This window comes from Neopelma chrysocephalum, unplaced genomic scaffold (assembly GCF_003984885.1).
Source record: "Neopelma chrysocephalum unplaced genomic scaffold, ASM398488v2 Primary Assembly neopelma1_76, whole genome shotgun sequence".
Classification (NCBI taxonomy): Eukaryota; Metazoa; Chordata; class Aves; order Passeriformes; family Pipridae; genus Neopelma; species Neopelma chrysocephalum.
This window is the reverse complement of record NW_020897737.1, coordinates 3,395,449-3,423,318: the sequence shown is the minus strand read 5'-3', so window position 1 is coordinate 3,423,318 and position 27,870 is coordinate 3,395,449. Positions and strand designations below refer to the sequence as shown.

General features: G+C 39.2%; 1 protein-coding gene across 5 annotated transcripts in view; it reads left to right on the top strand.

The window, feature by feature from the left end:
* SH3KBP1 (SH3 domain containing kinase binding protein 1) overlaps positions 1-27,870 on the top strand; it is a 215,870-nt gene that overhangs the window by 8,624 nt on the left and 179,376 nt on the right. For 3 of the 5 annotated variants that reach the window (XR_003535148.1, XM_027689208.1, XM_027689209.1), the window contains exon 2: positions 14,896-15,053. Coding sequence is in view for 4 of the 5 variants with exons in the window: in XM_027689208.1 (XP_027545009.1) it covers positions 14,896-15,053 (158 nt within the window). In the remaining variant the exon portion in view is untranslated. Of the gene's footprint in view, positions 1-14,895; positions 15,054-18,020; positions 18,057-27,870 lie in introns of those variants that run through there. The other 2 variants (XM_027689211.1, XM_027689212.1) reach the window with 2 other exon arrangements.

Sequence of the window (27,870 nt, the reverse complement as noted above, 5' to 3'; positions counted from 1 at the left end):
AGTTAAGTTTCATCTCATTGTAAGATTCTAGGCCATTTGCTGCATTGAGCTGATCATGTAATTAGTCCTGTCGTTAATCTCAGTCTGATATTAGATTATTTTTAATCTTGATTCATTGTTAGTTGCTGTACTCCTAATGTTGGGAATTCGTTCTTTGTAGCTATTTTTGCTAGCAACTTGAACGACACAGTTAATTTTTCAGGTGACATAAAACTAAATACTTTCTGGATTTTGTTGGATTTTAGCTAGTTAGTTTATATATACATTTGACCAACTTCTCATTTGCTTCTTTCTTTTTGTGGCAGTCTGTAAGTCTTGTAGATACAGTAGGCCAAGTTTTGCTGTCTGTGTAAGACTGCTCCAACTTCATAGAGTTAACATGTTTAATCAAGGGATTTGTGAGTATAGTTAATTCAGTCTGATTAACTGCTGTTTTATGGATGGAAGGTCTTAATAAGCAGAATCCTTCTATGACTTCTTCCTTACTTGACTGAGTGTGTGATGAAAAGAGATGTACCTTTGAGAGGCAACTAATTTGTGCAAGTAAGATTGCCTTTTTCTGGTGTAAGAAACAATCTTTTAACTGGGAGAGAAATCTTCTGCTACTGTTGCTGTTGTCTTTGGTTACAGTAGTTTTTAATGTTCATCCTCCTGGACAGCAGCTCATTCCTCCTCCATCCAGTAATCTCTTCTAAAATTGGAAAGATCTTTATTTTCTTTGAAACTTAAAATAAAAGTTCCTTGTATCTGCTGGTCGTTTCATTCATCAAATACCTTTATTTAGCTGCATTTGAAAACAGTTGAAATACACTTGTCAGTTCTACTTTGACCACTGAGGTCAGTTTGAGTGGTCGGAGTTCTGTCAGCTCATACTGCCTTTCAGAGTTGCTCACTTTGATTTGCATTAACTGTGCTACTTATTTTAAAGACTACAATTTCTGTATGTGAAGCACCTATAAATAGTGCTTTTGATTAGTTGACATCTCAATTATCTGACTGTGGTTCGTGAAAGATTAAGATAAGATGCCATCTAGTTCATGATGAACTACTACGTTCTGACAATTCAAAGTGATCTTCACTGGTTCCAGAGTCAAGAGAGATCTATTCATATGTAATTCCTCTGCAATGTATTTGATAGTTTGTTCACTGTTGTGGAGAAAATAGTTTCGTTTATTACTGTGTGTTTCTCATTCCTTCACCTCATTCTGTCAGAAAGCAGTTACACCTTTCCCTGTCACTTAGTGAAGTACATGTATGCTTCTTTCCTTTTGAAAATTGAGGGTTTTTGTTGTTTTGGATTCATGTGTTGTGGTGTTGGTTTTTTTTTTCTTTTTCTCCTTTAAATAAATCTGCATCATGTTTCTCCTCTGTTTCTCAGGAAAGAGGCTCTCCAGCCTTTCTTTTTTTTTGGTTTGTTCAGGTACTGGATGCTGTCATTCTGTCATCTCATCTGTTCATATGCCCTTCCTTCAAATTCATCTTTACTTCTCTTTCACCTTTCTTTCAAATGCATTGCTGCTCTTTTTAGAAAGCTTTCCTATGTGCTTCCCTTACACAGTCTCAGAATTCTCTATATTAAGATGCAAAGATGCACAGAATTCTGAAGGCAATCTGGTGTGGAATATAGCCCAATTGTGGATGATCCTTTACGAGTTTTATTCAGAATTAGGGAAAGAAGAAACCTTTGGCTGAATTCCTGTAAGTATGATGTCAGGAAGGAGAAGGACTGGCTGTCTTTGAAAGACTATGGCTTTAACCTGTAGAGTTTTTTCAGAGTCAGAATTGGTACCTTGGAAGGTACCAGTATAAATGCTGAGGTGTGTGTTGCATATTTTGTTTTGCCAGCTACGTTTTTTATATTTTTTGATGGAAGACTGGTGCCTTTGGTATGTGAAGTAAAACAGGTTGTGGAAGTTGGCAAAGCCAAATGCTGAAGTTCCAATGTTTTTTTAATTTGGAGAACTTAAAAGCAGGATGTTGCTATTTTAAGTAGAATTGCAGTTCCTGTCTGTTCAAGTCTGTCAGTGTCTCTCTCAAGAACCAAAATCAAGGAGCTGATGTAATTTCTCTTGTAGGCAGAGAAATTAAATGTAAGAAGTGCTCCTTACCTCTCCAGACCCTCTGAAATCTAGGATTAGTTTTGGCTTCCGATTTCCTTAGCTCCAAGATATCGAAACACTGGAAACTAGGGAACATCCTTAGAACATTCTTCAAAGGGATGGAGTCCAGCAACCCTCTTCTTGACGAGGGAAAAGTAGAGCTTTCTCCTTAGCCTTGGAAGAGGTGCTCAGGGTAGATAACATTCAGGGACAGCCTTATTTCTGTCCTCTCTAGTTCTCTTGGTTGTGTGGTTTAACCTGCACGCTGCTTCCTGGGTGCCATAGGAAGATTCTGTGCCAGCATCGACCCCTCTGTCCTGAGGAGAATCTGTCTTATTGTTACTTCCTTGGTCACACACTTTGTCCTGTTCCAGACAGTACCAGTGTTGGTTACTGGGTGTGGGTGGGAGGAGGAGGTTGTCAGAAGAATAATTACTTATAAAACAATAGGGTTTATTGCCTCTGTTTGCTTGGGTTCCACAAAGCTCCATCCTGCTGCTTTGTCCCCCTTTTCCCCACATCCTCAATGCAGCAAAGGGTTCTTCTGTCTGAATGCTGACTGTTGTTTGTGCTTTCACACTATGCACAGCTCGGCTGAGCATTCCCATTCAACCAGCACGGAATGGCTCAAATTCCCTATTGGAACAATGCTGTTATCAGGTCACAAGCTGTTCCTGCTTGCAATGAGAGTCAGTGACAAGCTTTCAAATGTACTTGTTTGGCTTGCATCAGTTTTTGCTTTCAGGATTGTTCTTCTAAGGTGGAGATCTGTGTAGTGCCCCGTTTTTGGAGGTTTGTTCTGGTCCTAAAGGAGATGTCATGGAAGTATAAGAGTGTTTTTGCAGGTGGAAGAGACTTCTTGAGACCTTTAACCTGCTACCAGAAGATACCTCTTTGAAGAGCTGTGTCTTCTACTTGCAGCATAACCTTTGCTTTCTGAAAGGCTTTACCTTGATCAAAACCAAGAGAATTTCTCAAAGAAAAAATGAAAATAAAAAATGTTGATGGAAGTACCTAATTGCCCAGGCCTAAAACTGACAGATGGGATTTTGAAAAGCACCGTTAAAGCAAAACAGAGCTGATTATTTCTCTTCTACATCCAGTCCAGCTTCTCACTGCGGTACAATGCATCTCTTTGTGACAGTTTATAATGCATCAGTTAAAACACGACTGGTTTGTAGTCGTAACATTTGACAGGTGGAATCAGAAGAGTTGCTGCTGGGGTAAATATTTTGCAGCTGCTGTGTTAAAAATGATAGAATTCCATGAAACTGAGGGAAAACAACATAACTTTAAAATTTTTATAAGATGCCGTGTTTGTCTACAGCTGGCATTACACAGCGAAGGGCTGTAGCACAGTCCGAGGATTTTGGCTATATCAGGCTACTGCTGCCAGCAATCTCTTCTTGCAGAAATTGCCACTTCCAAAAGCAGGAATACCACAACAGGATGTGTCTGTGCACCACTTTTCAGTCTGGTTACTTAATGTAACACCATTTTTATAGGCACTTCAAGAAAATGTGGCTAAGATGCAGAGGAGTATGTTGTATCCTCCCCATCCTCCTCCTGTGCAAAAGGGTTGCTACTTTTGGCAAAGATGTGTGGTGATAGTAACAGCTTAGGCATCTAGTGAAATCCTCCAAGCTCCTCTGAGATCATAGTCATAATTACATTCATGTTTCTAGTCTGATTTTAATGAGACTAGGTGAATGTTGCTGTTTTAGAAGCTTGAAATTTTAACAAATGCTATGCAGTACTCAATATGAAAACTGTGAACAAATTGTTGACCACAACCTCTGCTCATCTTCTGGGAGGTTAAATGATGGTACATCATGTCACTGAAAAGGTTCTGAAGAAGTAACTAATATCCTTCCTAGCTTCTCAGTTGTCTGAGAATGAGATTTAAAAACTGCAAGGGTAGCATTACTAATAAGTTTTTATGAATATATAGTTTACAATATGGAATTATTTGTCTTTGTTTAGCTTAAGTTACAGTACTCTTCACCTTTTCTGTTTATCTCAGCAATGGGTATAATAATTTATACTCTTCAGAACTTTGAATTATTTTTATGGGTATTGGAGGAGTCAGGAACTCATGTTAAGATGATGATAAGTGTTTTCCTCTGAATCTAATGTCTTCCATGTCTTCTTGTATGCATTAGTATCTGAGGGGAAGAACAGTGCTAAAGGTGCACCAGCTCTCAGGACAGTTTTGCCTCTGAGAAGCACTGTATTACTTCAGTTACAGGTTAACACAATGCACATTGTCTATAAACTTGACAATGTGAGTCTGAAGTACGTTTGTTTGTACAGCTGTATGCTGTAGTTGAGAGGCACTCTGGTTAATAGAACCAATGAATTACAGTAAAATTAATCTCTTTCAGTATCAACATTATGATTCATTTTGTTTTCTGAAACAGAAGGACCGCTTTGCCCTGTAGGAAAAGATCAATTAATTCATAGAATACAAGTGCTTCTCTGACTGACAGCCACATGAGTGCCAAAGATTGTCTATGCAATCTCAGTCTTTCAGAAGGGTTAAGGAGACTCATCCCAATAAAATCTAACATGTATTGTTGGATGCACAGTGATATTTAAGGGGAAATACAGATGTAGCTGCTGCCATCTAGAACTACCACAATTATCTTTTTTTTCCTTGCTTACTCCATCGTTGCGTGTGTGTGAACATCTTTGGTGATCAGATGTGCTTTGGCATACTGCTTAAAAAGTTTGTATCAGAGATATGAATGTGACACAATAAATTCAGTGAGAGGCAACTACTATGATAGGCCTAAGAAAAGCTTAACAAATTTATAATATTTATTAGAAATACCTACCTGAAGTTGTTTCTGACAGAATTTCTATAAGGTGCAAATTTTATATGGAAAGGTCCCACATATATACAAAAATACAAACACACTGATTTACTGTTGATCTTTACCTGACTGTAAATGCAAGATTTTTGAATGGATTGTGGTCATACCAAATACCTTAGCTGGAATATAAAGTATTACTTGTCCTACTGGGTGAATTCCACAAGAATAACTGGGTGTTTATGTGTTTTAAAAGCTGGAACCAAGCATACCTCTTTGAAAAACAGAAAACTAGCTCTCCTCTTTTCCTGAAGAACAGCTCAGGCATTATGTCAGCTGGAGTGGCTTCAGCTCTGCTGCTGCCCAGAGAAGAGTCACGACAGCCCTTGGCCAAGTGTTCACTCTGCCCTCCAAATCTGATTTTGGTTGGGGTGCTCAGTCAGCTCCTCTGTTTCTGTGCCTGCATGTGTCTGTACCTGTGAATTGCACACAAAGGGTCTTCCCCTCAAATGCTTCCCATGTGTCTGTCCTAAGTGCTCTGTGGCTGCCTGTGATGTTTCCAGCGAGTGTGGCCTGTGGGAGAGGACTGGGACTATAACATAGAAAGGCCCCTGGGTGGTGTGACTTAGGTGGCCCCTTCTGTGGCTGCTCTGCTCTTTGACGGAGTGATTCAGTGAAGGTACTATTCTAGGACTATGACCTTTAGCTCCCCCACATTGTTTTCAAAGGGGAAGTAGGAAAATGTAATGTAAACTGAAAGCTGTTGTCTTAGCAGAGGAGTTGCTGTTTATCATGTAGCATGGGTTTAACATCTTGAAGGTTGAAGAGTACAGATTTTCCTTCTGATGTTGTTTTTATCGTCCCCTCGAGCTTTTCTTTTTCATGAAGCGGAATCCTTGCAAATACTTTTAGCAGGGAGTATTATTCCTGGTAGTTTTGCAAAAGAAAAATGCTAAAAATGGAGAAAAAATTTGAATTAATTTTTCAAGGAAATTACATTTCTTCAGTACTTGCTTGCAATCAAGTAGATAGAAAATGTGTAAGTTAATTTTTCTGCCACAGACATGTTACAAAACTAGGAGCTCAAGCTTTCTTAAATATCCCAGTTGCAATCTACTTTTAAGATGTAAAGTTAGTGATATATTGTTATTTAATTGTGTCTTATGTGCATTTCAGAGGTATACATGGTAATGGGCATTTCCATTTTGGTAGAGTGATGACTCCAAAGGCTATTCAGTGGCTCCTTCATCTGGTATTATAAAGTATAATGACACTGAGAGAGTTGAGTCTTTATAAACTAGAGATTATTTTGTTCTCTGGTAGAAGAGCCCCATCAGACTTTATATGAATCTGTCTTCCTTCTCAATCATATTTGTACCACAGCATCCCACATGCAATTGGCCTGCCAGCTGCTCAGCGTTCTTGGAGTGCAGAAAACAGTGGCCTTGTAGGTCATTTGTGATCTTCAGACCTTCTGGCCCTCTAGGTCTAGTTTAGGAAACCAGCACTATTGAATGTGAAGTAGTTTGGGGTTTGGGGTATTTTTTTAATTTGAGTTCTGATTGTAAGTCACAGTTATGCTTTGTGGTTTGGTCTAATAAAAGGTACTGATGTTTTTCTCTCCTAGTGGCTCCTAATGTTTTACTAAGAGTTTTTTTGCAACCTGTCATATAGTAAAAAATAGTGATTTTATTTTTTTTAAGTATGCCCATAGACTCTGAAAGAGGAGTACATTCACCGGCTTGTACCCAGGTGTCTCAAACAGAACAGCTCATTTGAAGAAGACCTTGTCTGTCAGGTTTTGAGGCAGATGGAAATTGATGGGCAGATTTGTAACCCGTTATGAAACATTGTCTTTATGCAAAAGATAAAAGCTCTGATGCACTCTCTTCTGAGCAAATGTAATTTGAAACTTTAATTTAAAGCTTGAATGTAGAATACTTAAAAGTAGTCTGTCTAGTTTCCATTCGGGTTTTTTTTGGGTAAGCTAATGCAACAAGTGTGTTTAACATTCACATGAAGTGGAGTGACTAACAAAAGTGAAAACATAAAATTTAGAGAAGTAGAGAAGCTCTTAAGTCTTTGACTGCCATGTTTAACTGTGTTCACAAGCTTTAATGTCTACATTTGGGTGTGAAACCAGCCTGCTGCAGAAGGTGGAGTTGCTGTATGGATGTTGTTACTTGGGTGGAATAGTGCCAAAGACATTAATAACATTTCCATTGTACCTACACACTTCAGATGTCACAAGAAACTGATTTAATAACATGGCTTTTGTTGCACAGTAGCAAATCTCTGTTTCTTTTCTTTATTATTTCTTGCTTGGAAAGGCACTCTATAATAATTGAAAATAGCATAAACGGAGACAATTCTGTCTTCAAATGTTTGTGGCATTATTAAAGAAATTCTGACTAGGTCAGTTTAAGAGAGTAGATTTTACTTGTAATTTAAAAGGTGGCAAGGAAACAAACTGAACAGTAAAAGAAATGTTTGTAATTATCAACAAAATAATTTCACATGTATATGTGACACTAACTTGGGGAATGAAAGGTAGGACTAGTTAAACTTTTAATCAACATTTTTTTTCCAGATACGCTTTTTTAAATATAGCTGACAGGTTACATTTCAATGCCTGGTTCATAGCATTAACATTTCAAATTGTATATTTTAAACCCAAACCAGTAAGCATTAAATTAAAAAAAATCTTTGTCCCTGACATTGCAGTAATGAGTTGTACTGTGCCAGTCTCCAGCAGGGTTGTTAATAACTAGCTTTGATTCTGTTTCATGAGTTTTTATGTTACAATTTGGATTGATGGTAATATAAGGCTAGGAATAGCGGATTGTGTTGGCATGAGAATGAATGTTCCCTTTGTAGATCAAAATAACTTGAATAGCTTTTGATATTGGATTTTATTCCTAACGTAAAAAATGCCTTCTTCCAGCAGAAAGTCTAATAGCTAGAGTTTGCAAGCTGGGGCAGGTTAGACATGCAGGCATCATGAGGTACAATATTTTGAAGAAAAGTACTCAATACAGTGAAGCCAGATCTTTCTGTCCCAACTCTGCCATTTTATTTTGCTCTTGGCTTAAAAGGGATTTGAATTTTGGCTGTTAATATAACAATCTGTTTACCTTGGCAGAGCTAGGCCTAAGACCAGCCTTTGTTGGTTAACAAATAAAATTAGCTTGAGCTCACTGTCCATGGAGTGTTTTCTCACATCATGAATCACTGGGCAAACTGGGACACTGTTTTAGTCCAGCTCTTGAGGAGAAATCTAGCACAGCACTTCAGAAATGTGGTGTGTTGTACTTACAGATGTGGAGCGCAACCTCTGGTTTGCTTTTTTCTTAACATACCTGGATCAGTGTTTTCTCCAGCTTCCATGAAGACAAAATTTCACCTCAAAAGAAACAAAGAAGATTAAAGTTGACTGGCAAAATGAATTTTTCAAAACACACTTTGAGAAGGTGGTGTGGTTTAGCATGCTTTGGAAAATGAGGTTGATTTAAAAACTGCAACTGCATGGACCTGTAAATTATAAAGCACTTTTAGGCTGTCATATGCTCTCTAAATTTCACTAGTATGATAAATGACAATTTTGAGTGATCTCAGAAGTACCTTCCCATCAGTTTGTCACAATCGACACATTTGTTAGGTGTGCTCTTATTCTTCTTTCCAAACTGTGCTCTTGGTTTCCTTTGAAGAGTTTATAAACATCTTGATTGTGTGGTCCTGTTTTGGTGATTCATGTGTCTCTGACAGCTTACACACACTTATATTACAGTAATCAAATTCTCTGAGAGGAGACGGCTTTTAAAAATATTTATATGTGTTTTTTAATAATTGGAAACTTTTACAGACAGAGAAAAGCCTGCACAGTAAAGGAGGTTTTTTTGTTTGTTTAAACAAACTTCCAGTAAAACAAAAGTGATTGAACAGCTGCAGCTGTGGGTATGTGAATTAATGCAAGGCAGACAAACTTCAGGGAGTTAATTCCAGTGCCTCCAGCCTACCCAAACAGCTATACAGTTAGGTCAACAGCCCCATCCTACCTTTTGGTCTCTCAACATAAGAGAGAGAACATAATTAATAAGAAAACCAAACTGTCAGTAAACATGTCATTTTTACAGCCTTCTTAAGGGAAAACTGCAAGCACAGCAACAGATCCTAGAGCTCTTATAATCATGGGACTTAAAGGGTGGGAGAGTTGTCTGTCTTCCTTCATTATGTCTTATTGCAGTCTGAATGTTGAGGAGTGTTTGAAGAACCAGTAGTTGGAGCCAACCTGAATCCCTGCTCCATTGCCATGTCCCCCTTCCAGCTTTCTAACCGCCTCCTGGTTGCTTAGAACTCAAAGCAGTATGGAATTGCATTCACAGCAAAATCAGAGTAGGATTTAAAAGCTTCCTAAGTAGGAAGGAGAAATTACTTAGCACATACAAAAAGCTTTGAGTCCTGAGAGCAAGTGCATCCTAGGCTGCTTAAAAATGAAGATACAGGGCCTTGCTTTCAAAAGATATTTCCTGGGATTCAACCAAATTGGAAACACCCCTCTACATAGTCTGAATTTTGCCTTTTCTGAGCCACACACAGTGCTGTTGTGTTCTGTGGAGATAAAAATTTTCATTGATATGTGTATACCTTGGTGCCACTACTTGGATCCAGTAATCTTTAGAGAGCTATTGTGTAAACACAAATTCTGAACCAAATTCACTGGTTGCTCTGGGCAAAAGTGTTTGTATGTGTGTGTATGTGAATATATATATATGTATTTATAATTATATGGGTAATATTTTTGCTGTTTTTAGAGACTCTCGTTCATATATTAGAAATGTGTCTCCTTTTTTTTTGGAAATTTTCTCTAACTAGAATGGTCAGTTTAAGTTCAACGGATTTTCTAGTTTGTGTAGCAGTTGGCACAGAAGGGGTCCAGAGACTCTGCCAGAGGTGGTGAGGAATGATGCAGTAGTTGTGGCAAGATGCTGCAGGACAGCTAAGGAGGTGTAAAAATCTGTTGGTTGACTGAGTTCAGAGCATTGGGCTTTCCAGATCTTCAAGTCCCTGAGGCTTCAAGAGACCAAACCTCCAACTTTCCTGAAGGAAGCGCATATGGAGTCTGTGCCTCTTGGGCTCTCTCTGGAGACTCCCAGAATGGCAAGTCTGAAAGCCTGAAGTTTCTAACTTTTGACACCAGGAGGAAGACTCCTGCTCCACCTCATGATCTGCAAGTAGGGAACAGATTCAGTGCTTTTATAAGTGATGAGGGTCTTGCTCCATCTTTAATAATGCCACCAACATTTGAAGACAGAAGTGTCTCCATTTATGCTATTTTCAATTATTGTACAGTGCCTTACCAATCTGGTTAATCCGAGCCATGAAGGAGCACCAGGAGAAAGTGGCAAGTGATAATAGTAGGGAAATTCCCTGCTGTGGGGGGTGGAGACTCCCATCTGCTGACCTGACCTGTCGTCTGGAGAGGCTTGTTGCTTGCCAGGAGTTTGGATCTGGAACACTGTGACAAGACTGCCAAGGCTTGTCTGGCCTTCAGATTACTATTCTGTGCTGCTCTCCCATGTAGGCTTCAATGATACTGCCTGAAGTGATCTGGAAGGTATCAGTTGTGACTGTATGGCTCTGGGGTGACAACCAAGGGTGTGGGAGCCTGGGTGGATTTCTCCTTGATGCTTTGGGTGAGAGCGAAAGGTGTGAGGATGAGTGGACAGATCCTGTGGGTAACAGCTGATTTCATAGTTGGTGTCAACAACAGAATTCTACTTTTATGATCATAAGACTCTGGCTTGGAAAAGATGGGATCCACCTGACTAGGGCAAAAGTATCTTTGCTAACTATCTTAGGAGCAATTGGTGGACCAGGTTGGCAAACAAAATGTGTGGGGGTACAAACAGTGGGGACCTTTTAATCAAAAAAGTCAGGACTGAAGGAGGCCCTTTACAAGCATATCTGTATAGACAAGGAAGTGCCTTTCAGAATTACCTGCTCCTCTTTTCTGGGAAGTCAGCATGGCTGGTTGCCTCTCTGAAAAGTCTGTGTTCTCATTGATGTAGCATGGGATGCAAAGAAGAGGAATGACATGTCTTCATGCAGTTGTGGGGTTATGATGAGGCCTTCTTCAGACAACTGGAGTCTGGCTCATGTTGGCAGGACCTCGCCCTCGTAGAGGATTTTAATCACCCTGATATCTACTGGAGGGATAGAGAAGATTGTTTATGGACTGGGTTGGGTGTGAGCAATCCAGGAGGTTTCTGGAGTGTGTTGTCCTGCTTGATCTCATACTTGCAAAAGAAGAACTGTTTGTTGATCTGAAGTCTGAGAGCAGCCTTGGCTCCACTGACCACGAGATGATAAAATTTCAGGATCCAGAAAGGAGGAGGGAAAAGGCAGAAAGCAGGATTTCAACCCTGGACTTGAAGAGGGAAGACCTTGGCCTGTTCAGGGCTCTGAAACCAGTGGGAATGTCCAGGGCAAGGTAAACCTTCCCTCAGTGAAAGAGAATCAGGTTAGGTAATATTTAAACGAACTGGTCATGTGCAAGGCTGTGGCCCTGGTGTGGTACGTGCTGAGGGAGGTAACTGATAGTGGGAGGCCCCTCTTGATAGTGACTAGAAAAGTCACTCTGATTAGGAGAGGTTCCTTAAGACTTGAAGAAAGCAAATGTACCTCCTGTCTTCAGGAAGAACAAGAAGTCTCTTTTTTTTTTTTTGCCGAGAACTACAGACTGGTCAGCCCCATGTGAACCACTGAAAGATGATGAAGAAAATAATCCTGGAAGCCATTTCCAAATATAAGAAGGACAAGAAACTGGTTGGCAGTAGTCAGCATAGGTTCATGAAATGGAAGTCATGTCTGAACAATCTTTTACTTTTCTACAATGAAATCACTGACTCACTGTTAACTTTGACTTCAGCAAAGTATTTGATGCTGCCTCTCATATCTTGACAGACTGATGAGGTACAGACCGGGTAAGTGGACGGTGAGGTGGACTGAAAACTGACTGTGATCAGCAGCACTGGCAGTGTTCCACAGGGAGGGGACAATTGGGTGATGCTGCTCAGTTTCAGGAATGACCTAGATGACAGGGCAGAGAGGACTCTGAGCAAGTTGGCAGGTGATGCAAAAGTGGGAAGTATTTGACTCCCTAGAGGATTGTGCTGCCATTCACAGAGGCCTGAACAGGCTGGAGAAATGGGCTACCAGGATCCTCATGAGCAGAGGCAGCGGTAAGTCCTGCAGCTGGAGAGGAATGATCCCAGGCAGCAGTACAGGCTGTGTGAGTGTCTGGAAAACAGCTTTGTGGAGAAGGACCCAGGGATCCTGGTGGACAATAAGTAGATGATGAGCCAAGAACTGGTGCTCATGGCAAGGGCAGGTCCTCACTGCCTGGGCTGCATTAGGTTGAGTGTTGTGAGGAGGTGGAGCAATGGGCTCCTTCTCCCTTTCTCCTTTCTGGTGAGGCACATGTGGAGTGCTGTGTTCAGTTGTGGGTCCTCCAGTCCAAGAGAGAGATGGACATAGTGGAGTGAGTCCTGTGAAGAGCCGTGAAGGTGGTTGAGGGATTGGACAAGCATGTGACATCTGAGGAGAGTGTGAGAGAGATGGGACTGTTCAGCCTGGAGAAGAGAAGGCTCAGGGTGATTTTATTGATGTGTCTGAAAGCATTTTTAATCTTAAGGGTGATTGAACACTGGAATTTCCTTCTTTGAGATACTCAAAATCTGGCTGCATAAGGCCCTGAGCAATCTGTGCTTTAGCAGTCTCTGCTTTGAATAAGGAGGTTTGGTCTACAGAGGTGCCTTCCAACCTCAGACGTTTCACAGAATATTCTGAGTTGAAAGGAACCCACAAGGATCATCAAGTCCACGTCTAAAGTGAATGGCCTGTACAGGGATCAAGTCCATAACCTTGGTGTTCTTAGCACCATGCTGTAACTAGCTGAGCTAATTTCAGGCTTATGTTGTGTGATTTAGGTACCGGTTAGTGGTTTGTACTCTACTTGTGAGCTGACAATAAATGAAGTACCACCAGGGGCTGTCCTGGGACTTGCTGTGTTTAACATCTTTATCAATGGCTGGAGAAGGAGTGCATTCTCCCCAAGTCTGTGGTTGATACCAAATTGGTGGAACAGTTCATGTGCTAAAGAGTAGAGGGACCTGAGGCTAGAGGAACTCCAGGTGTCTTATCTTGGAGAAGAGAAAATGGGAGGTCCTAATAGCACCCTGACAGTGCCTACAACTAGATGGAGTGAGTGCACAGCAGTGCGTGGTGGGGCAACAAGAGCAACGGATGAAAACTGAGACAAGAATGGTTCCAGTGGAACCATTCTTTCCATAGAGAGAAAACCTTTTTCCCAGTCAAGCAGTGGAGCAGATTCCTCTGTGTGCCTTACCTACCTCTGTCCTTGGAGATTTTCAAGACCAATATGGACAAAGCCCTGAGTAAGCTGGTTTGACCTCAGAACTGGTCCTGCTTTGAACAGGGACCTATCTAGAGACCTGAGGTCCCTCTGGGCCTGACTGACTCTGATTTTTCAGTTACATTTCAGTGATGTATTTTTCATGTTCTGTTTGCATGTCAGCTTGCAATGTGTGGTGCCACTCTTCCTCTGTTGCTGTTCATTATGTAGCTTAGCAGACCTCTTGTGAACTGGTTTTATAATGGTTTTAGACTTCACAGAAGAAGCAGTAGTTATAAGCCATAAACTTGTGCCTGGTATGTATCTGAAAGTCAGAACACTGTTTTAGCTATGACTTGCAGGCTCTGGAGGAGGGACAGAGATGTTCAGCGTTGTGACTGTGTGACATTTTGGGGGTGGAAAGAAGTAACTCTGCTTTCCTGTCAGCTTAATTCAATTTAGTATGCAGGGCTTTTTATTTAGGGAGAACCTTTTTGCTGTCTGTGGTGTAATGGTTGGCTTTGCTTTGTGAGCTGGTATTGCCTGTTTGCAGGCTAGAGCTTGCAGAAAGCAGATGCCTGTTACTAGTTCTCATTTTGCTGTTTCGATGGTTGAAGTGCTAAATGTTTGGTGGAACATCCTGGAGCAAGGTTTTCCACTGAAGTAAACAGGACTAAGGTTTTACAGATATGGCTGTCCTAGACCTTGCCAGTCTGGCTCCTCCTAGTAGATATATGATGAACCACGAAATACAACTATGGCCACTTCAAACCATATTTGAACACGCCAGATCTATTATTTTTGATTATCTGAAGGAATTTTTCTGTCTTTGTGACTTGTTTAATTCTCTGTAGGTTTCCAGGGACGGGGAGACTTCTTGGGAAAAGGCAGAGATACACCATATAATGGTAGCAAGCTTATAATGCAAATCTGATAACGGACATTCAGAGCAGTAGGATTATTTCATCTTGATCCTCTGATACATAATCACAAGTGAAAGTAAATTTTTCTCCCTTTGGTGAAACCCTGTGGGAGCATGTTCATGAAGCAAAGCTTTGCATTTCTATATAAACAACAGTGAGACTCGGCATGATGCAAAAAATTCCTTTTAAATATTCTTTGGGTTGATAGTGATGCATTTAGCAAAGTAGTTGCAGTGGCTTCAAATACTTATGAATTTGAGAACCTTTCCAGAAATAAAATGCTTTAGAAGTCCCATGAACAAAAGCTAAAATTTGTCCAAGAAATAAAAATAAACTTTGTAATGCTGCCAGAATAAATATTGCTGAAGCATCACAAATTGATTTCCTCTGAACAGTAAAGAAAAATGCATGCTATTTGTTGCCTTACCATGGTAGGCATTCCTGTATTTTTTCACTTTGGCCTCTCTTGCAGCAGTTACCCACAGAATGTTACCATTACATGTTGCCTATTTGATGTGCTCTCTTGGTTAAGCTGAATGTATAATTCACTGAGAATGTATAATTGCATTGATATTCTCTTATGCCTTTCAAAGGCATGAAAACTGAAATGTAGTTAATAATTATGCACATGTGTGTTTCTCTTTTAGTGGAGGCGATAGTGGAGTTTGACTACAAAGCTCAACATGATGATGAGCTGACGATCACTGTAGGTGACATAATCACCAATATCAAGAAAGATGATGGAGGCTGGTGGGAAGGACAGCTCAAAGGCAGAAGAGGTTTGTTCCCTGACAACTTTGTAAGAGTGAGTACAAAGTGGAACTGTTCTTGCGTTGTGTGTATAAGTTTTACGTACTGTGCTGTTCAGGGTAAATATCCACCTTTATATCGTGATATTTCTTATATCCAAAACCATAATAGATTGCATATACACATATATTGCATATATACAATATATTGCATAGATACATTACGATGTTCTATTGAGGCAGTGTTACAAAGAAAAGATTACTTTCTTTGCAAACACAATATGGTTTTGATATGCTGAAAATAAAAGAAACTACCCCTACATTTCTTTGCTGTTCAGTGATTATGTTTGACTCCGTGAGAACAAAGTGGTTATTCTAGAACAACTTACATGTCACTGCATTTGAAATATTTTCTCTTCTCTGTAACTGCTTCTGCTTCTCTGGAATGCTTTCTTAGGTTTTATAGAAGCTTTTTTTGTGAATATTTATTCCTGGCTAAACTATTTGAGAATAATTAAAGTGGATTTTTCCATACAGTTGCCTATAAAAAACTTTTCAAAAAATCATTACTTTGTATTTTGTGTTAATGTACCAAATAGCTTGCAGTAATTCTGGTTTTAGGAAAGCCATTCAGGGTTTTAGAAACATCTCTTTTTTTTTTTTCTTTTTTTTTTACTGGCATCTGTGTGCACACATATGTCTGCACATAAGAGGCCAGCTATTAGTACCTCTGGGTCTCCTTGATTTGTCATTGCAGACCTAGGCTCTTAGTTTCTATAAACCTCTATAAACTTGGCTCTCCATTATGAAAAAGAGAGCCAGAACTACAATAAATTGCATAAATAGATTTTATGTTAATCTTTTACAACAGCTTCAGAGGATCTTTGGTACTTTCCCTTTTCTAAGGGTATAAGTGTCTTTTCCTTTTTTCTTTTTCTTCTTCTGTGTAAGCCTGTTGTGTGTTTAGACATATGCACATAATGAAGTAATTTCATTTTGCTTCGATAGTGCTGCATATGTCAAGGTAATTTGGGAAAGTGGTCTGGTGGCAAATGTAGCCAGCTCATAGCGGGGGGTGTGGGGGTGGACACAGGAGCCTCAGGTGTTTCTGTGGGGACAAACATACTCACATCCTAATCCTTGCTCCTGTCATTGCCAAGAAGAACGAACAGCTCTGTGTCTGTCAGGCCGTAAAGATTAGGAGGAAGTAACAGCCTCAGTGAGATGAAAGGGAGTGGAGGAGGAAAATGGATACCCTGTTTCTTGTTAATCTCTGAAAATCCACACTTTGGGGTAGGGGGAAGAAACTATTTTGGTTCTCATTATGTGTTGGTAATATTTTTCTGCTTGAACTCTGATGAACTGTGAAGTTCTGTGGGACAAATGTAGGCTTCCTCTAAGCTTTCTCCTGGCTGAATCTCCTGCTGATTTTAGGAGCTGCTGGATTTAGTGTTCTAAACAAATGTGGCCTCTGAATTTCTGTCATGGAAATATAATAATCTAAATATGAATATTTGCAAGTTTTCCCCCTTAGTACCTAATTTTTAAGGCCTCTTCTTTCTAAAATGACTTCAAACTGTGGCATCCTGTCGCATAATTAAAATAGAAATAGCTTTTTCTCAATAGAAAGTTCTAAAACAACAGTAAATGGTTTAGATTTTCACAAAGTCACAAAATACACTGAATTGGAAGGGACCCACAAGGATCACCCAGTCCAACTCCTAGCTCTGCACCCATTCTCATAAAATATTACTCCCTGCTCTTTCCTTCCTTCCCTCCTTTTTCTTTTTTTTTTAGTCAGCATCCAGGACTGTCTTCTAAAAAAGTAAAAACCACATCATGTTCAAGCTGAGAATGAGGAAGAAATTAAAGTCAAATATGTTTTTCATAGTTGAGCATTTCCTCTCTAAATTAGGTAACATGGAGCGGAAGATAAAAATTTACGAAAAGTGGAGTTAGTTTATGAATCTCTTGAGTGAAAACCTTTGTGTTTCTTCAGTTTTTCTTGTGTAAATCTCCTTGTATCTGGAGAGCTATAGTCAAACAAAACAGCAGTCCCATTAGAAAGCTGGTTGAGTGTGATCATTCTGCCCGGTAAGATTATAAGTAATTGTGAACTTTCTCTTTTGTTTTTGGAAAATTTTTGACCCAATGTATGCAGAGTGGAGCTCACCAGCAACCAATTCACGCCCCATTGCCAACGTGTGTGTCAACAAGGTAATTGAGAGGCAGGCAAAAAGGGGTGCCACAGATGAGTGGTGGACTTGAATGCAACTCCAAATTCCCATTGCTTGTCGGAGTTGGTTCTAAGAGTAGTTGAGAAAGTTACTCAAAGGTAAAAACTATTCATGAAATTCTTGAGGTACTTAGCATTCTACCTTCAAGTGGTGGGAATAATTTCTTATGGAAAAACGCTTTTACTTCCTGTGATTTTATTTCCTTTTGAATAAGTTCATGATGACATTCCAAATAAACTGTTGGGGTTTGCAAAAATTGAATGTTTGGCTGAAATGAAACCATGGGATTAACATGGTAAAGAGTCCTGAATGGTCTCTGTTAGCATTTGTGCTCAGATTATGGAAGTACAGTTTGGAAGAAAAGATATGGAAATCAGAAATGAAAAAAATTAGGGAAATGCAATATATTGAAATATTTATGAAAAGACAAAAATGTAAAGTGTTACTTAAGAAAATAAAACCTCCCATATTTTTCAACGGAGTAGTAGGTTGTGAATGTGGAAAAGACTTTTGGAGTTGCCTGTAGAAAAAGTGGTTTTAAATTTCTTGGAATAAATGCAAATTAGGAGAACACTGAAGTGGAGTTGTCTGAAGACAGATGTGAGAAAGAAAAGGAAAGGGGAGGTAGCAATAATATGTATGCAGTACGTGTGCAGTAATTTTTTTTGCAAGGGACTTTCACTATAAAGTTGTATCAGAGGTGCTTCCTGTTCTTGAATCTGCAAAACAACTGCACTGAATTTTTTGTATACAGCCACGAGAAAAACAGATTCATATCCTTCTTATGCTCTGCAGTTCAGTATGCAAGGCGTAACAGAAAAGGTATTTGAAATTTATTTTCTGTTTTCATTGCTGAGTAGTCTGGGGCTATGGTCACTTGGAAGATTTTGTGGAAGAAGTTCGTCTAAATATGAGAAAAAGTCTTTGGTTTCTCTTTAAGATCTGACTTACCTCTGTCCATCTTTGAAGATACTACTTTTATTAGAGTTACTGGTGCTGAATACATAAGAAATGTATGAAGGTGTATCTGGTTGTTGTCTTTTTCTGTTTTCTTTCAATTTTTCAGGTAGAGAAATAGAAGTACGAGTGGAGAATTATGTATTGTTCCTGGCTGTCTGTTTTACTTCTCAGTTAAGCAGTTGAAAAAGAGGAGGTAGCGGGTGATTGCAGTGTTGTTAGTTTACATGGTATAAAGTTGGTTTTCGATATCTTTCTGTTTTGAAAACTTTACCTTGAAATCCATACTCTGCACTGCAAAACTGTGTTTGTAAGTGTGATAGTGTCTGAGACAGATTTTGCTGATAGCAAATGAAGATGCAGAAAGCAGGAAACTGGTGCAGTGCCATGCTTGCTGGCTTTAATTTTCAAAGTGAATTCTGTGTGGGATTGAATAGTGTTATACTGGTGAACTGAATTTCTGCGTGTGACAACCTTAAAGCTTGTCTGTACTCCAGAGAGCTTGCCAATATTGCTAGCAGAACTGGGGATAAATTTATTTTAAGTAAGAAGTTTAGTGGTAGTTGTTTTTGCAATTCTGGTGTATAGCTTGTGTTTTAGAATCAATGAAACAGGACAGAGAGTTCGTGTAGCTGTACTGCTGGCTTGGGTCAGAACAGCAACCCGGATTTCTTGTTATGCAAGCAGAATACAATCTTTAAATAGTGCATATTAGTTGTAGGTTGTCAGGGATGTTGGTGCTGAATCATAGGTACACGGTGGAGATCCTTATCTGTTGCTTGTCATTTAATTTTCTTCTCTGTGTTTTGTTTGTTTGATTTTAATCTCCACAACCATCCAGAGGTTGCAGGGGACTGTGAGTGATTCCTTGCTGAGACCCCTGTGCTTGTTACGCATCCCTATCCATCCCTGTTAGTGCTTTCATAAAACCTTTCATAAGACTGGTCCCGTGCACATGCAGGGGCCCTTTGCAGCCATAGTTTGGCTCCTGGGAGGGAAAAGAGAATATTCCCCATATCCCAGAACACTTTGGTTCCTGCAATGCTTTCTGCTTCCCTGGCCCTTTGGCTGCTGTTTAGTACCTGTCAGGTCAGAGAAGCAACCAACTCCTGTTGTCCTTCCCTGCTTAGCCAGTAACTTTTGCACTCTCTAACACCTCTGTGACTTCCTGCTTTTGCTTTGGGGCTCTAGGGTTGTAATGCCTTCACTGCTCCCCTCAGTACTCGGAATACTGTCAATTAGGTGATGTCTGGGTCAGCTTTGCCTAAGTAGCTGCTTGTCACGGTTCGATTCACTTAAGAGTTGGACTCAATGATCCTTGTGGGTCCCTTCCAACTCACAATATTTTGCGATTCTGTGAAAGTTGTGGCATCAGTGGAGGCACTGAGGTTATATGCAGACTGGGGAAAGAAGTTTTATTTCTGTCCATACCTGAAAAGATAACTTGCTTTATGATTCAGTGAATGGTTATGTTGGGCTTTTTGGTTTGATTTTGTTCTTTTTTATACATACTTGCCAGAAATTTGCAATTCAGTTACTGAACTTCTTGGTAGGGGTGTGTGTGTGTGTGTGGGGGGGGGGGGTGTGTTGGAAATCTTACTAGAGTACTGTCTGTGTATTTGTTTTAAGGAAATGTTTTAGATTGTAGCATCCTAACTGTTAGGTTGTCTTGGGAATGAAAGCCAGGACTACTAGTTTCTTATTCCAGGTTCTGGGTATGGCCATTAAACTTGTTATCCTTACAGTGAAATGTAAGAGAATATAATAAGTGAAAGAAACTCAGATTGGTTCCATCATGTGAAAACGTTGCCTCTTTGAGCTTTTGTTTCTGTCAACAGCAATTAAGATTTTGTGGGGAGAAACATAACATCATGGATGTTTTATTTTGTATTATTATTGCTCTTACTGCGGTGAAAGTAAAACTAAGAAAACAAAATCTTTCTCCCTCTCCCAGCCCATCTCCTCAAAGACACAGATCCACAGGATGGTCTTGTACCAGTCAATAGTCTCTGACTTGGCTGCGTTCGCTCTTACAAGGCAATTGAGCACTCTGGGCTCTCCTGGATGCCCAAGGCATGATTACAAGTGATGTCACACCTCAACCTGTTCGTCTGGATTCAGATGAGGTGGGAGAGCTCCCAGTGAGGCAGCTGCCCTGGGTGTTTGGCCTGGAAGTGATTTGGGACTCCCAGGCAGTGAGAGGCTCTTTCCCATTCCCTGTGACAGGTCACTGGTGATACTCCCAGCTGGATGGGAAGGGTGCCATGCTCATTGCAGTCAGCAGAATGGATCCCGTATGTTTATCGTGGGGGCAAGTGTGGAGTTGGCCGTCTGGTGGTGATCAGTTTGTTGGATATGTTTTCATGGCAGGCTTTGAGAGGGGGATTTTCTCGGGGGAGTGTGGGGGTGTGGAACAGACAGGAAAAATTGTTGTTGTTTAGGGCTGTCAGCTGTTGGATATTTTGTGGGAACCAGCCTGTGAACATTTTATGAAGTATGTGAAAGTGAGAGGGTTTTAAATACGTGCAGCAGTCATGTAGTGAACACACAGTAATGTGAAGCTTCAGTATTAAGGTTTCTATTAGTTTTTAGTGACTAGTACATTGTATTTCAAAAAGTAACCTTCTGAAAAGACATTGGCTTACTTGTAATTGTATATTGATAGAACTGATGGAAGTCCAGCCATGGATCCAACTTCTCCCATGGCAGGGGAATTTGAGGGACATGGTCTTTAAGGTCCCCTCCCCTAACCATTCTATGATTCTATGAAATTTATGATTTTGCAAACAAAATGCATTGCTTTTCATTCTTTATGTAATGTAATTGCTGATGTTTAAAAACATTCTTATTTAAATACACATAATATTGTTTTACCAATAGAGTTTAGTGTAGGTAGTATAAATTAATATACAAAGGAAACAATTATTTCCTCTTCTTGTTCAGGTTTGTCTTTTGTATTCTTAAGAAAACCTCACTAGAGTATTCCTGTTTAAAATATGCTGTTGTTTAAATTGTCAATTACAAAAAAAACCCGCAAAACACAACAAATTTGGACTAAAAGGGAAACTAAACACTTTTCTGTTTTCCTCTTTCTGAAGCTCCAAGCCATGAGGAGAATTTAATCAGAGACTGAAACATGGACTGAATGTGCTATCTAGAAGTTATCTTTTCAAAGATATAACTTGTTTGGAGATATAATATCATAATTCTTTAAAGTAGCTTCAGTTTCTTCAGAACTCAGTTATATGCTTTTATTATTTGAAGTCTGTGTTATATAGAGAAGTCAATGTGGTTATGGCAATAGCCTCTTAAAGTAGCTTCCATAAGGATTTATAGAATTAGTAGGATTAAATGGTTGATGGCGTTTCTCCAGCCTAAACCTAAAAGGTTGGGAGGCAGAGAATGTGTCCTGAACCTATAGTTTCTCTTCCCTGAAATCAGTTTTTTCTTTTTTTTTTCCCCTCTGGCAACTTTACAAGCTCCGGATGTTTTTATTTTCTCTGTAGATTGTGTGTGGGTGGGTATGTTAGTAATCCATGTATTTTGGTCTGATTCATTTTCACACTTGTTCTGGCAATTGTTTTACTGTTGAAGGAGGCCGCTGTGAGAAACTCTTCTCTGTAGGTAAAATCTGTAGAGGTGCTTAGCAGCATTTGCTAAATATATCTTGCAAATATATATCTTGCAAAATATACTTTTGGGATTTAAAGAGAGTACAACTGTGTATCTGATTTTTCCTGTCAGGACCAAAAAAATCATTAAAATTCTTAAAACACAAGCTCCTAGAAAATTGAATTGCAGTTCAGTCCCACTGCTGTTTGAAGATAACGTGTGAATACTTGTCGATATTCCCACCTTTTTTGCAATTTAATTACAAGGCCCTGAGGTGGATTCCCTCAACTTTAGGAAACATTATCTGATTCTGATAGTTTTAATATTTGTTTGCAAAAAAGTAAGACAAAGAGTATTCTGAGTGCCTGTGGTGTAGCTGCAGCATTTAATAATCGTAATTGTGAAGGGTTGTACTTCAAGCTTAGTCTGCCAAATAGTCCATTTTCTCCATTACAGTGATCCAGACTTCATCTACTGATTTTCTTTCAGTTTGTATTACTTAAATTTTAAGTAACAGTAACAGTAAGTAAGAATGAAGATGAGAGCAAGAGGGACATGTAGAAAAAAGAAATCTGTCAGGGTTGCAAGACTAGTTGCTCTAACTGCTGCTGTCATGACTTCATGGTACTGTTTACTTCTGATTAAACACTATCATTTATTAGTAGTAAATATATGTGTGTATGTGGGGGTTGTTTAGGGGTGTTGATTTTTAATTTATTTGGATTTTCTCTGTTGTATTTGGGTTTTACTTCTATGTACAGAAGTGCTGGTTTTTTTCCGAGGTATCATGTATAGACCATTTAACAGCTTTCATGTTTTTATAAAGTGTCATTCCAGTATCAACTGGAATGACAAACTATTTGCATTATTTGCTATTAGAAGTAATGTTTGAGTAATTAGGTGTCTTTGTGTTCTGTGTTTGTAAGTGCTGCAATTGCCTCCTAAAATCTTTTGGGAACTATTTGGGAAGCTGATGGTGAAGACAGTCCTTAAAGGGTCCACCATTTCTTGCCGTCACTTAATTATTTACTCTACTAGAATTTCACTGGCGCTGTTGGTAAAATTATAATAGGACAGAGTACATTAGAGCAGTTTAGGTTTATGATCAGGGAACATGTTGTTCTCTTCAGAGTTGGAAAGAGACGAGCGTATGTGAGTCTCGTAATCCTCATTTTTTGGCTTTGTTACAGCCATATGAAATATATTATTGCATATATATATATATACATTCTGGTTGTTTAGTTACCCTTGGAAAAGACAAAAGTGCAAGTAAACTACCATCCTGTAATAGGATGAGTTATTAGTTCTGACTTCTTCAGTAACGGATACTTAGCACTGATGGTTGTGATGGGGGATGGTGAGGAATGGAAGGCAAGAAACAAGTAAAGCATACATTTTTAAAAATAACACTGGTACCTCCTGGCCAGTGAGAAGGAACAAGGCAAACCTGTCATCTTTACAGAAGAAGGTAATGACTTCTTCTTTTATTGAATTTTTTTTTTGACTGGGAATATTGAGGGAAATAAATGCATCACAAGTAATTCAAGACCGTGCAAGATCTATGTATTTGCTGCTTCACAAAACCTTGATTTGTCTATTTCCCACTTCATGAGGACTCACTGCACCTTTTGAAAGATTGATTCAGTACTCGTTCTTCCAGAGAACTTGCATTCACCTTCCCAGAAGCAATAAGCCAATATTGTCAAAAGCCTTGATTAAAAATGCCTTTCCAACAGAAACCGTGTCTAAAACAGAAACTTCTTTCATAACTTTCTTGATTGCTTAAGGTTGCAAGTTATTGCCATTATTTTGGCTGGTTCACGATAGCCAGCTTAGCTAAGCCTTGGTTTCCCTTTTAAACATGCTTTGGTGTGTTTGGGCAGCCTGATTTATCTATCAATGTTTACTTAATAACTGATAACACAAACCAAATGAAAATCTTTTTTATCCTTTTGGCTGAAAACGATTCTCTTTGTACTTGGAGCCAAGAGCATCATGACATTCAGCATTCCTTTTGCCACCTGTGTTTATCAGCTTTTTAATTGCTTGATGTTTTGTTTTTGTTTTTGTTCCCTCGCCCCAAGCTTCCTTATCCTGCTGCCCCCAGGGCCTTGCCAGCAGGTGAGCAGACTGCCTGTCCTACTGCACATTGCTGTCACCTTGTCTGCATCACGTGGCCATGGCTCTTCAGAGACATGGTTAATACACTGTCATCAGCCACTGCTGAGTCACTGGCCCAATGAGTACCTAATGATTATAGGTAGAAGAAGATAAAATTCAGATCTTCATGTTTTCTTTATGCTTCTCAGGTGTCCTATGTCTTAATTTTATTGTACTGTCAAGTAAAAAGACAAAATATAATCTGTTCCTCCTTCTAAAATGACCTGAGTTATTCTCCTTCCAAGATTGGATTACAGAAATATAGATGGAAAAATGTCTGTAATTCAGAGCTAGCATGTTAACTATCTTGAATAAAAAATATCTAAAATTCACTCACCACAAAGGTGCACATGTGTCTCAGTGTAGCTTTCAGTAAAATTTTTAATGCTTCCCTTTTGTTTTAGAGGAGTCTAATTCTGAAATTTAGTCGAATAGTTGCTATATAATTTGTTTCATGAAATTAGGTTCTTCTAAGTGGAATTACCTGAAAGGTGGTGTTGTGCTTGTACAGAAGGACATATGCTCAGTTTTTTTCTTCTGTTCCCGCACACCTTATTAATTTTGCAACCTTCAGTTGATTAGTAATGGTCTGTGGTGTGTTACTGTATTTACCTTTCTTTGGCTCTGAGGGATCTGTCCATTCAAACTGAGAGCACTGGAAGGCCTATGGTTGTGAATTTGAGTTGATCAGTTTTCATGAACAGATTGTCACAATTAATGACAGTTAATTCAAAAACAAGAACTGGTTTGTTACTGATGTTGTATGAAAGTGTATAATGCTAAGGTTAAACTAAAATCCTGGAAGGATTTGAGTTAGCTTGCTGTGAGATATCACCAGTATTTTTCCCTGCAGAAGCAAAGATCATATGTACTTTGAAACCTCCTTTCATTAGTTCACTGAAGTTCACGGAATAACTAGGAGGATACAACTGCTTTCATCCACCGGTTCTTGTGGGACTGAGCACTGTATTTCATAGTCATTAATTGCTCTGTGGTTCTGCATAGAAAACTTTCCAATTTCTCTATTGTCATCTGACATGTTTTTAGTAGGTAATATGAACTTCTGCAGCCTTTCAGACAATGTGAAAGTTTTTTAAAGAGTCTTCAAACTGGTAAACATCGGGGGAAACTTTTGAGTAAGTGGAGGGATTAAACTGTAAAATAAATGCTCTTTTTCAAACTATAATCTCTTTCCTGGTGTTTTCAGCAATATATATATATGTGTTCGTGCAGTAGGCGTGCATAATGTGTGTATGTTGTATGCAGAAATAAACACTGGATCTTAAACCAGAACATACAAATTAAGGTATGAGAAATTATTTTTAAAGGGACTTTCACTTTACAAAATAAGGAAAGGAAATTTATTCTCTGGTATCATCCATCATTAATTCAACCTTTTTTACTCCACTAAGCAATTGCATAAGGTTGGGTTTTTTTAAATCTGAGAGTTTTTACAAATAAGTTGCTTGTACCTCTGAACCCTGGTGACACTTGCAGTGACACTCTGTAATGCTGACCCTATTTCTTTGTGCTGGGATTTTTACCATTACATTGTTTCCTTAGTGAACATTCAGATATTTAGAAAAGAACAGTTTTTGTTTGGTCTCTCTAAATTGAGTTACTGTACACCCAGTAGTTTGCTTTTTTTGAGGTTCATGTGTTTCCATTAGAAGCTAGCCTTCTCTTCCCACTTCCCCACCCCACAGCTTCTGTGTGGGTTTTATTTTCTCATGGAGCTGAAACTGGATGTACAAGTTACAGGGTTGAAGAACTCCTGCAGGGCTTCCTTGCTCATGCCTGGAGTTACTTGTAATGTGTTGGTAACCTGCCTCTCCAATCTCTGTACCATGTCCTTCTGCTGTCAAATTGTAGCTCCATGACACTGAGCACCATAAAGAATGAGAGAAAATACTTATTATACCTGTGTCAGAAAGAGGTTTTTATTTGAAGACTGGTTATATTAGTGGATGCTTTCTCAGTCACGCCTTTGATTGAACCTGTCTGTACTAAAATGAGATTTTCAAGTCCTACCATTGAAGAATGTATGTGGAAGGACAGACAGGGGGATGGGATTTGAGTTTTAACAACCATCAGTGCCAGGATGTGCTAATGAGTGCTAACAGATGTATTTGTTTTCTGCTGATGTTTTCATACATTCAGAAAGTAAAAACAGGATTTACAGGGAGAGGCTAAATTACTATCTCTTACTAGATTGCGTTGTTGGAAAAATTGACTAGGCTCCCAGACTTGGTATCCTCTCATCAGATCTGGCAACAAGCAATGAAATTAAAGATAAATACTGGCTACAGGCAATTATTTTTAGTTAAAGCCAATTAATATTAGCTGGTTAGACTGCTTGAGAGAAAAGGGAAGTTTGCATCACTGGAGCATGATACAGAGTAGCAGGGGGAGACTTGAACTTGAAACAGCATTCTTGGTACTGTGCTGCCATTATAGCGACACCATAATTTTATTCAAGTTCATCTCAAAGTAGTAAGATTTTGCATTCCTGCTGCTGTCAGGGAAATGCTGGTAAGTAGGACTTGTGAAAAGGTGTCACATGATGCTGTAATGGATTTGTGAAGTAAACCACCACAGATGCAAAGATACATAGGATAAAATAATACAAAACCAAAATGTTCTTTGTAGACATTATGGATGAACAGCCTCACTTGTGGTAGGAATATGCATCTCCTGCTCTGGTGTACCATTGTTCTTTCATGGTTATAAAAGTGTTAGTGTAATGTATTGCCAGAGAGCTCCTGCTATGCATCAGCTGTATAGCAAAGCTTTGCTTTGGGGCCATCTAGTAAAACCCTGCACAGGAAGCAAACAGGCTGTACCAGTAAAAGCTCAATCAGTTAAACCAGTTTAGCTAGTTCAAGTCAGTGGTAGAATCTTCTGCTAGTTCAATTACAAATCACACCTGGTAGTCTTCCTGCTTCAGCTATGCTGGCAGAAGTTTGCAAGTAGGTACCATTTTGGGAAATTCCGCTTTGGTTTTTTACCATAAATAGCACATTGTTGCATTGTAGTCTTTTCCTTTTTTCCCCCCATCTCTGTTTGTATTTTTTTCCCCCCCATCCTCTCCAAGGAATTTACAGCTATGCCTCTTAGTTGAATGTAGCTGCTTTTGGATATGGTTATTAACTACCTGCCTCCCTACCTGATACATTTACTGCACTCTTGGAAGAAACGAGAGAAGTTTAAGGTTTGAATTCTGTAAGTGGAAGAAACAGAGAGTAGTTAGTATTCAGATTTTATTCTCAAGTGAAAGAGCTAGAATGAATAATGACAGCTGTGTAAGCTGTGTGAGATAATAGGACAGCATTTAAGATCCAAATAACTATTGCTTTTTCATAAAACAGTAGCATTAACTCTGTTTTTGTATTCAAATATTAGCAGATGAAACAACTGGAAAGGACTGATTGAACAGTTTCTCTAGCATTTTTTTAAAGTGAAAAGGATGTCTACTGGGTATCTAGAAAAGCTAACTCCACTGTACAGACCATCACAGGAAATGTAGCTAAAGCACCCAATGACATTGTTTAAAATGTTAATGAAGCATTTTCATGCACTGCAGAAACCATAGCTATGCCAGCACAAAACCAAAGCTGTGTTCAGTGTTGTATTGCCTTGCAACTCCACTCTCCTGGGTGCACTTGTGTGCAGTGAGAAAAGCTGTACAGCTTGTACTGTGTTAGATTGCTTTCATGCAAGTAGTAAGAATGATGTGACTAAGCAAAGTTTGGGGAAGCACAAGTTTGATCAGGAAAGAAACAGAATAAATAAGAAAAGACATGGAAGAAATGGGCACGGGACAAACCACATAAATTCAGGCATCTCTTGACAGTGTTGAAAAAAGCAGTGCTCTAATATCTGCCAATTATGTGGTGGATTACATGGG